Raw genomic sequence first — 15,621 nt, 5'->3', positions numbered from 1 at the left:
CAGCAGTCGGTCAAAAATTTACACTTGCTTATTGTTTGATGCACCATTTATTTTATCTGGAAGGAACAAAATGATAGAAGATTTGGGAATGCCTCTCATAGCCACATTACTATTGCTATCAATATTAAAAAAAATTGTTTTTGAGAAAGTGATTAAGTGGAAAGATTCATCTCATATTATGGATATGCTTTAAGGTGGACTTGCAATATGTATCTGCTGCTCCTTCATGATGGTTTGGATTCGGTTGCCTCGGTTGTCTTTGCCTGTAGGGCTATGCCTTGAACAATGATGAGCTTGTTTTATTTTGTAGGCTCTCCTTTGGATGGCGTTTTTTTGGGCAACCAGGGGATCTCGGTGGCTTTTCCTATTTCTGAACATGTTGCTTTCTACCTAAGTCCAGGCATCGTTGGCTGTCCTCATTCTTTTGAGTGTTTCTGCCATTTTGCTAAAATCCTGCATGTCTCATTATATTTTCAGGGGTTTTTTTGGGCTTGTTTGAGCCATTAATTTCCTTTCTTTGAGGCTTCTGCTTCATTTGCTTGTAACCATTTCTGATTAATACACCGGCTAAGTCCAAATTTTCCCAAAAAAAAAAAAAAAAAAACGTTGGCTGTCCTCATTCTTTTGAGTGTTTCTGCCATTTTGCTAAAATCCTGCATGTCTCATTATATTTTCAGGGGTTTTTTTGGGCTTGTTTGAGCCATTAATTTCCTTTCTTTGAGGCTTCTGCTTCATTTGCTTGTAACCATTTCTGATTAATACACCGGCTAAGTCCAAATTTTCCCAAAAAAAAAAAAAAAAAAAAAAAACCGAGGCCTTTAGCATGATGAAGTCAACGCGATGCAACGTGGACCAAAATCAACCATTGTATGTATCCTGGCCGTTCATTTGATGTTTTCTTCACAGGGTTTGCAATCCTTCTGTGCTTTTTGACAGGGCTTACGCAAATCGTTAGCCACTCCACGGTTCTCCCCCGGCTAAAACTCAATTTGGGATATATCTCGAAGTTTAGGTTGCGGTTAGGGTTTTATATCTGAGGCTATCTTTGTTTACTGAAGTAATGTCGACGGCGGCGCATCGGGCGGCGGTGAAACCAGCGATGCGGAAGCCGGTGTTTGTGAAGGTGGATCAGTTGAAGCCGGGGACGAGTGGCCATACTCTCGTGGTGAAGGTGGTCAATTCGTTCTCGGTGTTGCAGAAGGGACGGGCGGCTTCGGCGCACTTACGGCAGACGAGGATTTCCGAATGCCTCGTCGGTGACGAGACAGGGTCAATCATATTCACTGCTCGCAACGACCAGGGTTCGCTTCATGCAGCACCATTTCTCTTTCTCCCTCTGTTTCACTTCATCTCGTTTACATTTAGTTTGCCAGATGGCCCAATTTAGGTTATCATATGGTTATAGAATTTGATTTCAGGAGTTGGATCCTCGTAGATAGTATTTGCCCCCGCAGATGGATTTGCTTTTCTATGTTTGGCTTGTTAATTATGCTGTGTTCTATGCTTTATTATGCTAGAATAGGAATTTAATTAATTAAGCAGGGCAAGGGTGGGGTAATTTGTGATTATGGTCATTCTGAATTGGGGAGATTGGGAAGACACCAAAACATGAATAGAAGACAACAAAGTTTTTTCTCTCGGGGGAAGTGCTCTCCTATAGATATATTTACTCCTACATTATCAAGGTTGTTGTGAAGATGTAGCAAATAGTTTTAATGCCACCCAGACATAACCAAAATGATGTAACTGATGTTAATAGATTATTAACATAGAGGTTGTATCTTACTTGAACAAAAGTTTGGTTGCGAAATGTTTCAATTCTATAATTTTAAAGACCAAAATCTATGAACTGTGTTGGATCTAGATTTATCCATGGATGACACTTGACTTTACTAGCATACCTATCCTATGAGTGGATAACCTGAGAAGGGAGAGGGAGAGAGGGAGAGAGGAAAAATGAAGAAAATTGCAAATCTCAATCTAGCATAAAATTCTCCAAAATTAGTCAACAATAAAAAGGGTTTCAAATTGTTAAACATCACACCTTATTTATGGGATTCTAAGGGCTACAGGAAAGACTACATTAAAATGTAAATATACAATACTACATCAACTATCTTAGACACATATCATCCTCCGATTGGTTGCAAGAGGGCGAGGTTAAATGGCCTTTCTATGATCTACTTCTGGAGCGAGCTCAGTAGCGCTGTGTAGGCTAATAGGCTTGGGCAAGTATGTGAGTGAATGTTGAGATGAAGGGACTTGCGACCAGCAGACACGTTAATGTTATCGGAGGCTTGCGTGAGGGATCTCAGATTTCCTGAGAAGAGAGATGCGAATGAGATATTGCCATGGGAAGGGAGAGGCTTTAGGTTGGATGTTCTTGGCAAGATAAACTTAGAGCCCCATGAATAGATGCTTTTCTATAGCTGAGCTTGGTGAGCTTGGATGAGAATGATTGCCTGGGAGAGAGTAAGTGACTGAGATGATAGCCTAGGTACAAGGCAGGAGCCAAGTTGCTAGCTTGACGAGAAATCCCCGATTTGCTCTGTAGAAGGGCAAGCTTCTTAGTAGGTTGGTCGAGTATCACTTATTGATCATATTGAGTGAGTTCTCTTGTGGGTTCTTGGAGAGTAACTTCACTCGAATTGTTAGGTGAGTTCTTGTTGTGGGCTCCCTTATGGGCAAGCTCCTCTATTATAACCTATCAGTTACCTATTAAATATCTATGAAGGCATATGCGAGTATACATTTAGTTTCTCGATTCATTGGGCCGTTAATTGGAGACTAACGAAAATGATGGGTGAATGATATTAAATGTGAGTAACAAACATGAAACATGAAGTAAATATAGAGTTACTCTTTTGTTTTTACTATAGTCTCGGTGACTATATTGGCCTTGAATTGATGATGGTGACATGATGCCACCTCTCACTTTGCTCTTCATAAATAGGGGATTCGCATTGAGAAAGCTTTACACTTTTTCTTTGGTGATCTAAAAGTCTGTGAGTATTCAGAGAATGAATCATGTCATCTTAATTCATTATCACTTGAGGGCTTTGAAGAAGATTTTCTTTTGCCAAAGGCGAGCTAAGAGGATTGAAAAGAAGTAATTGAGAAGGTGATTGAGGCCTTACAGAGTATTGAAGTTGAGGGCGGCATTTGGGTAACGCTTGAGATCCATGAACTTGGTGCCACCCCTCTTGCAAAGAAGAGTAAGGTCGACCTTGGGTTGAACACTGGGATTGTTGTTTTGTTGACTTCAAAGATTGATGGTGTTGAGCTTATTGTTGTTGGTGATAATGCCGATCTTCCTATGAGGATCATTCTGCCTCCTAAAGAGTATGATGAGCCTCTTGACATGTGGTTGAAGAGGCGAGTGGTGTTGGGGCCCCCTACAGTGTAGATTTCTCAGGAGGTTGCCTCCACTGACATGTAAAGAGAAAATGGGTAAGTTTAGTACATGTGAACTTCATTATCAGGAAAAAAAAGTTGCTCGCTGTGAGAGAGCTTGTAGTCTACATTTTCTCAAGCAAGTTGCTATGACACCCGCCAAGCGAGTACTAGATGAAGGCTTTGAAATAGTAGGCTCTTTTTTAGTGCTCAAGGGGGACTATCCCGTGTGGTTAGCTCCAAGCTGTGCCTCCAAGTTTTTATTGATCTGTCCATCCACAAGCTTTCGTTGTTGAGTATAGGGGCATCTTTTGTGGAATAATTTGAGGATGCTAGGACTTCAAGATTGGCTGACGTGCAGGTGCTGGCAAGTAGGTGGTGGGTATTGCATCGAAGCAGGCTGAGACTTTGGAGGAGGAGCATGTCTATGATGTGTACAAGGAGAAGCCCATAGACTCGCTATCGTATGTCTGCTTCATTGACATCTTCCCTTCCTAGGGGTTGGTCTTGGTGAAGGTCACTTGGTAGCTGACTATCTGGTAGAAAATGATGAACATCCAAGGTGTTGGCGAGTTTGGCAGCTCGTGGGGTAGTGCGACCTTGGAGAATGTCATTGATCTGATAGAGGGGGTTGTCGAGCTGAAGGGAGAGCACGTCGAGCTAAAGGGTTGTATTGCCTCTTTGAGGTTGGAGACAAGGGTTATTTTACGTTAGGCAAAGATGTCTAGTTTCTCAATAGCTTGCAAATTTGTACTGGATTATTGGGCTACGGTAGGTGGTGACATTAGTAATAGTTTATTAATACCCATATGTAGGTTTTTTTTTTTTTTTTTTTTATTATGATGAATAGCCTAGCTCTACTTTTTCTTTTCACTATAATGATGTATTACATGTTTGTTTTGCGTGTTCTATGTAATAATACTTATATTAATAAATTTACAGTTTTGGTTGAGTTTTGTACTTAATCTTTATGTTATTATTATTATTATTTTTGATATGGCAAGTGCAGTGTATGCAATGAGTGAGATCGTCTCACACATACTCGAGTTCAATCACTGCAGCTAGCAGTAGCATGTGCGCTTCGTGTGACGAGCAGAATATTTAGGTGTTTTCTAGATTTTTTTGGCTTCTGCATTATTATGGGGAGTGAGGTTTTATGTGGCGAGTTAATTAATGTATTTTGGGATGATGACTCACTTAGATTGGCTAGAAAATTTTATTTTTGGCTAGTGGTGCTTTGTTCGAGTTCATGTGAGATATTTATTCTCAAGTATTCGGTAAGGCGAGTGAGTAAGAGTTGCGAAATCTTTAGGGAATGATGGTGAGAGAATGTGAGCTCCTCGAATTTAATGCATATATGAGTGGTGCCTCAATGTTTGTGCATGATACTATTGCCTATAAATACCAGGGGTTGGTTCGTCATGGTGTGAGTTCCACTTTCCCTTCTTGTCCTTTCTTCTCTCTTCTCTTGTGAATGCTTTGATGCTTCCATGGCTGCTATGAAAAATGCACTGTAGTGTTTGCTAATTTTGATAACCTACTTGAGTTTGCTAGTGCCGTTGAGTGCGTTGTGTTCCCCTTCCGAGTGTATTGCTGCTTGCACAATAATTTGGAAGTGCGTGCAATGAGTGACGATGATCTCTTGAATACTCCAATGGAGGATGAACTGTGTATGCCCTTTGGGACCCCTTCACCTCGGGACTTTGATTCCCTTTATGAAACGAGTTCAAGGAGATCCTGAACTTCTAAGGGGTTGTCTCAACAAAGGTGTTGTCGAACGTCATGGTGTCAATCATCTCATTTGTCTTGTATCTACGCAAGCGAAAACTATATTGTCGCTCATCCCATTCTGGGACATCTTTACTATGAATGCATTCAAGTATAGTTGTGTATAGGTTTTGCTGACTATGATGAAGTCGACCAGAAGGTCGAGGGGCTTAAGTGAAAGTTAGGGGAGTGATGGTGCGGGTTTGATTGTTGATTAAGTTGCACTCGACTGTTTTGTGTAATAGTTTTTGCTCTAAGCGCGATTATGTACACAATGTTTACATGAATGAAATGGATATTTTTGTCCTTACTTGTCTTGTGTTTTTATGCTCATATTTACTTATTGTTTTCAAAAAGTTTTCTATGTTTGAGTTTGGCAGTGTATACTTGTGGTAGTATGCTATCACACTAGCACATAGGTAAATGATAAGGATTTTCAAAAAAAATTCTCTATGTTTTTAACTCACCAACAAGTTGTAAATAACTAATGAATTGGGTGTTTAAAGAATAATGAACTAGCTCGACAATAGTTGTTACGTTGCAGCTATGATGAACCAACACTCCTCTTAAAGAGGGAATGCAGTGTCGGACACATGTCAAACATGGACACGTGTTGGATATGGCAGACACATGTCCGATTAAAATAATGTTTAAATTTCAGTGGACACACGTGTCCTAATTTTTGTTGATAAAATTATTTTAAATTATAAATTTTTTATATTTTTATATTTACTATATCATATAAAACATCACATTCGCTCGTATATGCATCAATACGAGCCTGTCGTATGCCTTAGGTTTTCCTCCCCTTGCTCCATCCCCTGCAGCCACTCCTAGTGCCGAACTTCCCTCCTCCCACCACCTGTAGTGCTTGCCGACCACAGGCTTTGCTCAAGTCTACATCGACCTTCTCATTCCAGGTCAAAGCCCCTGCATCCTTCGCCTCTCTCGTGTGAGCAGGACCTAGCCAATTTCCCTACCTTTGCTCTCCCTCAATCTCTTGCAGGAAGACCCATCAAACCCCTCTCCTTTATCTCTTTGGCATGCACATCAAATTGAATCCTGTGCCTGACCTCTGACCTCAGGCCCAAACTCGAGTTCCACTCCAGTCACCAGACTTGGTCGCTTCCGAGCCTCCTGTCGGGCCGACCATCTCTCTCTCTCTCTCAGTTATATTCCTTTCCCCTTCTTCCTTATACTCTTCCTCTTCTCCATTCCCTTCTCCTTCTTAGCCCTTCATTCATTTTGCTTGCTCATTACTCTTCAAGCTATGTTATTGCACCTAATTCCCTAGTCAACAATGCAATAGTAGCAGGATTTTCAGTCTCTACTGCTAAAAGTTTGATTGTATATCCGACAATGTTTCCGGGTTGCTTAGCTTTGTTATATTTTGCATGATTATTAGAGAATGAATTTTTTTTGAGAAGCAGTAATGATTATTAAAAACCTTTATGCTATGTGTTTTCAATTTTTAGTAACATGCTATAAGAAGAATTTTGATTATGTCTGGAAGATCTTTATGTGCATGCCTTATTGGTGCGTCTTATAATCTTTATTGTGCATTCCTAAAGTACCTAAATCTTTTTTCACTATTTTATATTTAACATATAATACTCTAACAATTCTCCCTATATAATTATTTGTCAACTTATCATTTGTAGTTATTTCACAAATTTTTCATAGCATTCCTATCTTTTCCACACTAAAATAGGTTATCATTGATATCTTTATCACATGCTCATCCCCATAAAACATAGTCATCTAAACATGGTTATACTAGACATTTTGTACTAAATTTTTATATTATAAGCTTGACAACTTATCATTACATTCATTTATTATTGATTGTCATTTCTAATATGATGTTATATTAATTTCTATACACTATATAAAAAATTGTAATGCCGTGCCTGCGTCGTACCCGTATCCTACATTTTCAAGAAAAGCCATGTCCGGTGTCCGTGTTGTGTCATGTTTGTGTATCATAGCTTTGCAGTGATCAATTTTCTCTAAGTTTTTGATCAAGCAAGTAACTCGATAGTAATATAAATAATAAGCTAACTTGTATGTGATTTGAGAAGAGCTTTCAAATAATTGACCTATGAGGGGAGTTTCGGTAATTAGTAAAAATCAAACTTAAACTCAGTTTTAAAATTGTCATTTAGAATAAGAATACTTGAACATGTCATGGATTCATCAACATCTTAGTTCGGTGGCCTAGTTGATGAGTCCAACATTAAATTAAGAGTGCTTTGGTGAGTTAGCAGGCCATGAGAGATACGAGAGCCTACCCTTGGTGTTCCCATTGCCATTGCTATTGCTATTTCCATATTTGAACTTAGCTTAAATCTTTAAGGAGACTTTGCAGGTTCTTATAGGGATAGCCAGAGATGTATTGAAATTTCTTGAGTTTGAGACTCGATACGAGCTATGGGTTGGTTACCATCTCCATGATTGTAATAGGTGATCAAGCTGGCTATCTCTCTCTATAGATTAAGCTCGTTTATGTGAAGTCTCCTTAGGTGGGCCGCACTTCACGCTAAACTTTTTATTCTACGTGGTGGTAACCACCTAGATTCACCTGCTTTACGGCATTCACACTTTACTCATTGTGGATCTTATCACAATAAGAGGGAGTCAATTTATTGTGCTTAGATGGTTTGTCGTAGGAACTCGTTGGTTTTCTGTTTTGATCATGAGTTCCTATGTTGAATATAAGAAGTTAGCTATTTTTTTATTTTGGTTTGATTATAGGTTTATTTAAGACTTGCACTTCCTTTTCTTTTCGTTTCATTTGGTAAGTTAATCTAGCTCATTGAACTAGTTATAGGAATTTAGATATGATTTGTCAAGGTCACTCAATAGGGAATAATGAACTAACATTTCTTGAGTGAGGATTTTCATTCTCCTAGGGGCTTTAGCTTGCGTGTATGTCTTTGTGGCTGGTGGTCTCATCTCTTGTACAAGGAGTAGTCTAAGTCACACTTTAGCTTGAACCTTGATAAGACTCGGCTGGCTCTCATCTCGTTTGGCTGACTCTGGTTTATTGCAGAGTTGGGTGTCTAGGGTTGACGAGTTTTTGAGCCAATTATCAGGAGCTTACCCAGGATTAGAGTTGAGTCACCCACATGCCTTGAATGGTCCTTGATTACTTAACTAGCTGGCATGAGTTTCCCAAGTGATGGGTGAGTTACCTGTATGGGCGAGTTTATTCATTTGTCGCCTCAAGGGTGTGTGAGTTCCCCGAGGATTATATATGTAAACAGAGGGCGAGTTCATAAAGTGTTTGTGTTTAACTTGCTTAAATTTGGAACTCGTTGATGTAGATAAAATAGAAAAAAAGGGGAGAGAAAAATTCTTTTATTGCTTTTTAGTAAAGAATAAGACAAAATCTCTAAGACTTTCCTTATGGATATAAAACATTTAGGTCGTCGGTGCTCTTAGTCTTGAGTACTTTTATAGAATGAGTTTGTTGTTGATAAGCTCATTGGCCTACTCTCTTCTTGACAATGTAAGGACCATCCCACATGGTTTTCTTTTCATTTCATGGGTGGTTGATAGGTTGCATCTTGTGCGATAGTTGTAGTTACATGGGGGAAATTTTTGAAATTGGGGTATCTCTTTGAGAACTATCCTGCATCCTTCTTTAGAGTTAGCTAGAAGTAACCTTGCTTCAAGATTCTATTGGCGAGTATCCTTTCTCTAGAATAGCTGGCACATCAGCCCGATTGGACCTCCTTGAGTATTGTTCCATCATCTTCCTTCGCACATTTTAAATTGTGTGAGGTCACTAATCTTCTGAACAAGTCGTCTCTTATGCATATGTAGTTGGTTATTTTGAATCTATTGGTCATCGACCTTGCATTGGTAACTTTTGTCTTCAAGTATTTCTTGGTTGGGTTTGTCTAGCTCGCTGGGCGATTGAACTCCACTTGCATGACTTTTTCAATGGTAGGTCTCATAATATTCACTATTGGTCGCTTATTAGGGTTCTCTTGCTTGAAGAGGTTGACAAGCTGATTCTGCTCCCTAGGGGTTTTGGTAATCTTGAAGTATTCTAATCTTTTAATTTTTGCCATCATTTTGAATGACTACTTTAGAAGTAGCTCGTCCCTTACTTTGTGCTTGCATTGATTTTGTTCACAATTAGTTTTCAGTTAGAGTATACCACCCATTGAATTGTTTCAAGTTCAGTGGCAAGTCAGAGGCCAATAAGAAGGGCTTTGTACCTTGCTTGATTTTTTGTGTTTTTAAATTCTATGCTATCTGTCTGAGTGATTGTGATTTCTGTGATGCTCCTTAGAACCATGCCTGCGTCAACTCCCTACTTGCTTTAGGGCTGTCGACGTATAAGGGAAAATGCTACAACAGTGTTGCCACTACTATCTCAATGTCTCGGCAATTGAAGTCTGACTAAGAAGTAGGTTAGTGCTTGAGCTTTGATGTCTATTTTTGGTGAGTAGGTAATATGGAATTCCCTTACCTCTACTGATTGCTTTTAGTGATCTTCATGAGTGATTGGGTTTGATGAGTAAAACTTTCAGTGGGTGATTGGCTAGCACCAATTGAATTTGATGGGTTTAAAGTATGGTTGTAGCCATTTGGAAAATGGTCATCAGTTCTCGTGGGAGTTTCTCCATGATGGGGTATCTTTGCTCTGTATCACTTTAAGTGTTTTGCTCACATAATACGTTGCCACTGCTTCTTCCCTTTTTTCTTGATGAGCATCGAGTTGATAGCATCCTCGTTCACCTCCAAATACATAAACAAATCTTTGCATGGTCGCGGGCTTTGGAGTAAAGGCGATAACGAGAGAAGCTTCACTTGTTCAAAAGCGGTTCGCCAGCCATCGTTTCATGGTAATTTCTTCACTCTTTTAAGGAGTTTAAAGAAGGGAGAACACCTCTTGCAAAGTCGAAAGATGAAGCGGTTGAGTTTGGTGACTAGCCTAGTGAGTTGCTACACTTTTCTGATTTGGGTGATTGCTTTTCCAGTAAGGGCTTCACTTTGTCTGGTTCACCTTAATGCTTTCAGCTGTTAGGAGGAAGCCTAGAAATTTCCTCCCACCTTCATCAAAAGTACACTTTAGGTAGTCAGTCGCTATTATGCCTTTTGAAAGTGGTGGATGTTTCCTTTTGATCTTTAACACCCTGAATGGTTGACTTGCTTTTTATTAAGAGATCGTCCACATACTTCTCAATATTTCCCACCTTCTGGTGTTTGAAGATCTTACCCATCATTTTTTGATTGGCCACCCTTGTGTTTTTTAGGCGAAAGGGGATAATAATGTAGCAAGACAATTTTCTTGTAGTGATAAAGGAAGTCTTTTCATAATAGCTTGGATGCATTTTATCTCATGGTAGCCTGAGAAGACATCTAAGAAACTCATGATTTAGTAGTCCACTGCTGAGTTGACTAAGGCATCTATTCTTGGCAGTGGATTGTCATCTTTGGGGCTGGCCAAATTCAAGTTGGTGAAATCCACATACATCCTCCACTTTCCTGTTGCTTTATGTACTATGACCACATTGGAGATCTAATTTGGGTATTGTACTTCCCTAATCAAGTTTGCCTCCATTAACTTGTGAACTTTGTTAGGCTATTTAGAGAGTGTAGAGGGGTTAATTCCAGTGACGGTGACTAACCCCTTATGTAGGATGCTTCAAGTGGTGAGCTAACTCTCTTCATTGGTTATAATTTTCTTTTTCCATTATTGTAATATTGCAATGTAATAGTTTAAATGAAGATTTCGCATTTCACCGAGTTCTTTATTTGCACACAAGTATGTTTATCTTTATTTATGCACAATTGTTTTTTTGTAATGTGACGAGCACTGTGAAATAAGGTGAGAGAACAATTTGTGAATGCTCTGAATGAGGTTGTTGTAACGAGCGATGGTATATGGGCACTTGGTAAAAATATTAGAGTTTCTTTTTACTACGATCATTGTAGTGTGTGAGATAGTGTCAGATAAGTTCGAATTGAATTAACTTGGGCGACTCGACGATAAAATGATGACTCACCCAATGAGGGTGATTCGCCAGCGACTGGCGAGTGAGAGAGAGAAAGTGACATAGGAGTGAGAGAAGGATCATTAAATCTTTTCGTAATGATGAAAAGAGAAAATAAAATTTTTGCCTTTAATGTGATGTGAGGGCCGCTTTAATTTTCGTACATAGTACTTTTTCTCTATGAATAAGGGGAGTAGAGCTGTTAAGCATGGTCTCCATTTGAAATTTCCATGTGTGCTTATTTTTTTCTCCATTGCGACTATCCTGCTATGAGTATTTTTTAGAATATGGTTGCCTTCGCAAGTGTGTTGGGGAGATTCACTAGCATGCGGAACCTGCCGGAGTCCAGGTCACCTGATGAGTGCATCGACTTTATATTCCTCGTTTTCTGCTTCAACCACGAGTATTTTATTGTGTGATTGGTAGGCGGTGATGAGCAAATCAACTAGTTCTTTAAAAATGTGTAGTTGACCCTTGTGAGTACTTTCTGTTAGGCTTGCGTTTCCCACGGTGTGTTGAGTTGAAAGAAATCCTCAACTATTATGGAGTCGTCCTTGCCCAATTCCTGCCTAACTTGGTTGTGACAATATTATCATTCGTATCCCACCTACGCGCAAGCGGTAGCTACTTAGGTTGCTCAACTTGTTCTGACATGTCTTCACTGTAAAGACGTCCAAAGTAGGTTGCATGCAATTCTCACCGACTATAATCAAGGAAATCGGGCTGGCGAGCAAGGTTTACGACTGAAAGGCCAAGTTCATCGTTGCCCACATCATCTTTGCTTGGATGGTGCCGAGCCACTCAGATGCGTTCCCCAAAAAGGTGATTGACCATACATGTCATCATAGAGGAACTGATGATGTTCGAGATTTAGGGCGAGTTGATAATTATGCTTCATATAACCTTGACTACCATAACATCTTCCACAACTTCTATGGTAAGCCTTTATTTTTGAAGTTTTTGCTCAAGTTTTTTACTCACTTTATGTTAACTTTTCATTACGTGTCCAAAACAAAATCGAGGGATGCGAGTTCCCTTAGGATCTATAAATCACGAAGGGCCTCACAAATAATTGGGAGAAGGGTCTCATAGGTAATTCAGAGAAGGGTCTTGTAGTTAATTTGGGAAGGGTGGCATGAGAAAGCAGAGAGTGGAAAGAGAAAGATAGCAGCATTCTCGAAGACCCATCGAGTTTGTTGGAGGGATGGCTCCCCGTTAGAAGTAGGCGAGAATAGAAGTAGGGGAGGGGAGTTCGCCCAAGGGTGCTGACCTTGAAGAATCCGAAGGTTCCCAAGGAGTGCGACCTCCCCTCATTAAAGCAAAGGACTCGATGGCGACTGTGGGTTCCAAAGAAAATAATATTCTTCTTAGTCCTCCATCAGTAGGAGCACTTGAGAAAGATCCAAAGCTTGGAGTGGCCTTACGACAAGGTCTAGAAATGCTTGGAGGATGAGCTCACTGAGAAGCTCGCTGTGTTGAAAAGGCGAATCTAATGGAGATTGGGTTTGTTGGGAAAGTAAAACCATGCATAAAAACAAATTGGAAACATAAAATGCAAAGAAAAAAATGTGCACTAGGATTTAATGTGGAAAAATTCGAAATTGGGAAAAAATCATGGAGCTACATCACACCAAGAAATTCACTATAAAAATTTGGGAGAAATTAAAAAGATCTCTTTTTCTGTCACTCTTTTTTTGTCTCTCTTCACACTTGCACCATTTTTCTACATAGAACCTCCCAAGGCATGCAAGCCTTCAAGTTAAACATGAAAAAATGAGAATGGAAATTGGCTAGATTAACTCGTAGCGCCACAACACTCCACTTTGTCTTTAGTCTAATTGACAACACCGAAACTCTACTTTCTGTCTCCTTCCTGAGCCATTGCATCATGGCATTAAGGTTTGGAGCATTGTGGCGCTCCGCTCTATGTCTACCTTCAATTAGATAATATATCTCCGCATCGCTCAGGTATACAACGCCGTTGCATTGTCGGTTGTATGAAAATATTTTTTCTAAAGCCAAGCATGGGCCCCCTCCCCAAGATTGACCAACAAAATTGAGGTATGATTCAACAATACAACCCGATTGATCTACAAAATCAGATTCCACACAAAACGAACAATCTCCCACTTGAAAATTGATTGTGATCAATCCTTCTGATCTGTAGCACCAATTGTAGTACCTGTATTGTGGCTCGCCCCTACTCTCGGCCTTCATGAAGACCAACTAAAGCTATACAGATTCAGTTTATTGTCTAGAAGCAATATGATGAAATGATATCGAAGCTGGATGTGCTTCTTCTTGTCATGAAATTTAACATTTATGGTTAGAATAATCACACTCATGCTGTCATTCTACAACTTCCCATTCTTTTGCCTCTTACTAAGTTCAACCACGAAACTTTGTAATTATATCATTTTCTTGCTAGCTTCAGTGATAGCAATATACTCACCCTTTGTGGTTGAGTGTACAACAATCTTCTATAACTTTGAAATCCTCCTCACTATTATTTTTTTAAAAGTAAAGATATAACTAGTTGTACTCCTATCATCAAGATCTCTAACATGATCATAATTTATATATGTCATTGTAGATCTATCATTATATCTCCAAAGCAAAGAACTTTGTCAACTAATCCTCTAAAATACATGAAAATTCATTTAACTACCTTCCAATAAAGTTTGCCGAGTGACTCATGAATTTGCTAACTACTCACATTACATATGCTATAACTAGTCTCGTATAGATCATATCATACATCAAACATCCAATTGCTGAAGCATTATAGAGTCCTCTCTATCTATTCTTTCTCTACTTTGGATCTAGGTCATTGTTCCTTAGATAGTTTAGAGTGACTACTTAAGGGAGTGCAAATTGACTTTGTCTCACTCTTGTTGAATCATTGCAGTACCTTTTCAACTTATTCAAACTATGATAACTTTAGTATATCTACACTTTTATCTCAACTGATTCTCATATAAAAGATTTTTTTTTGTTGGAGTCAAATTTTTTATTTCAAACTCCCTTGATAATTGCTCTTTTAGCTCTCTTATTTTCTCCATATCAGATCCTACAATCAATCTATTATTCCAATACAAGAGCAGTAATAAATAATAGTTATCAAAATATTTTAAAAAATGACAATAATTTTCTTGGCTCTTTGTGTACTCCTTTTCTGACATAAATCTATCAAATCTCCTGCACTACCATATTGGTGCCTGTTTCAGCCCATACAAACACTTTTGGAGCATACATCATATATTCTTTATTGTGACCACATATTCTTAAGATTGCACCATATACAACTCTTCTTCCAAGTTATGATATAAAAATGTTGTCTTTACATCATCTGTTCTAGATGTAAATCTTCAACTGCTGTGATGTTCAACACAATAAGGATTGTAGTAATCTTCACCAATGGATATAAAATTTTAGTATAGTTCACTCTTTTCCTTTATTGAAAACCTTTGACTATAAATCTGATGTTGTAGCGCTTGCTTCAATCATGTTCTTCTTTTAGCCTATAAATTCATTTATTTTGTAATGCTTTCTTACCATCTAGTAACTCGGCAACTCTCAAGTTTGATTCAACTCAAGTGAATGAAACTCATCATATATGACTTGCTCCTACTTCTTTGAATCATCAATTTGAATAACCTTATTATAATACTCTGGTTCATCATCATTTATCAGTAATATATAGTATAAGGAGAATACCTTTGTGCTGGTTTTGAGATTCTGCTAGATCTTTTAACTTCGATAGCAGGTGCCTGGGGAACTCTCAATGCTTCATTAGCTTGAGCATGCCTTTTATCTGTCTTCTCGATAAGTATCATCCTCTATTCTCAACATATTTGGAAGAATTTTTAGGAGTCATTTCTATCTTTTGTACCTTTCATTTTTATTGGTTGTGACATCTCTGCTCCAGATGAATTTTTAATTTTGATAATCCTAAAATTTAAGTCAAATTCATTTGAACTATATCCAATAAATGTACATTTGATAAATTTTGAATAAAACTTACTCAGATAAAATGTAGATCCTGCATCAACATGAACATAGGATGAGCAATTTAAAACTTTGAGATGTGATTAACTTGCCTCCTTGCCGCTGCAGGCCTTCTCATATAAACCCTTATTCAGAGGAACTGAAAAGATAAATTAATCAAAATAAAATATATTTTGAACTTATTATAATGAATGTTGCATTGTTTTCCTATGTTAGACTCTTCTAAGATTTGTTGTAAAACAAAACATATGCATTCTTAGATTTTTTTCGACCTTATAAGGGTGTAAAATAAGGCTTTTGCCGCACTATAATTTTATCTCCATAAACTCTATAAACCTTTTCATCCTATATTTAGGTATCTTTGTTTAGGTACAAAAGTTTTTTTATTTTAATCCTCCTAATTCTTCCATCATTCTTTTGTCGAGGCAATGAATCACACTTA

At 38.5% G+C, this 15,621-nt stretch overlaps 1 protein-coding gene across 2 annotated transcripts in view; it reads left to right on the top strand.

The window, feature by feature from the left end:
• The first annotated feature begins 848 nt into the window (after positions 1-848).
• The window catches only part of LOC110098683 (uncharacterized protein At4g28440), a 47,984-nt gene continuing 33,211 nt past the window's right edge, over positions 849-15,621 (top strand). The window contains exons 1-2 of one of the 2 annotated variants that reach the window (XM_020825589.2): positions 849-867; positions 937-1,301. In XM_020825589.2, the coding sequence (XP_020681248.1) occupies positions 1,061-1,301 (241 nt within the window). In that variant the 5' untranslated portion in view covers positions 849-867; positions 937-1,060. Of the gene's footprint in view, positions 868-936; positions 1,302-15,621 lie in introns of those variants that run through there. The other variant, XM_020825588.2, reaches the window with a different exon arrangement.

The sequence above is a fragment of the Dendrobium catenatum genome, unplaced genomic scaffold (genome assembly GCF_001605985.2).
Source record: "Dendrobium catenatum unplaced genomic scaffold, ASM160598v2 fragScaff_scaffold_716, whole genome shotgun sequence".
NCBI lineage: Eukaryota > Viridiplantae > Streptophyta > Magnoliopsida > Asparagales > Orchidaceae > Dendrobium > Dendrobium catenatum.
Note: the sequence above shows the minus strand (reverse complement) of the source record. Positions and strands in the feature narration are given on the sequence as shown.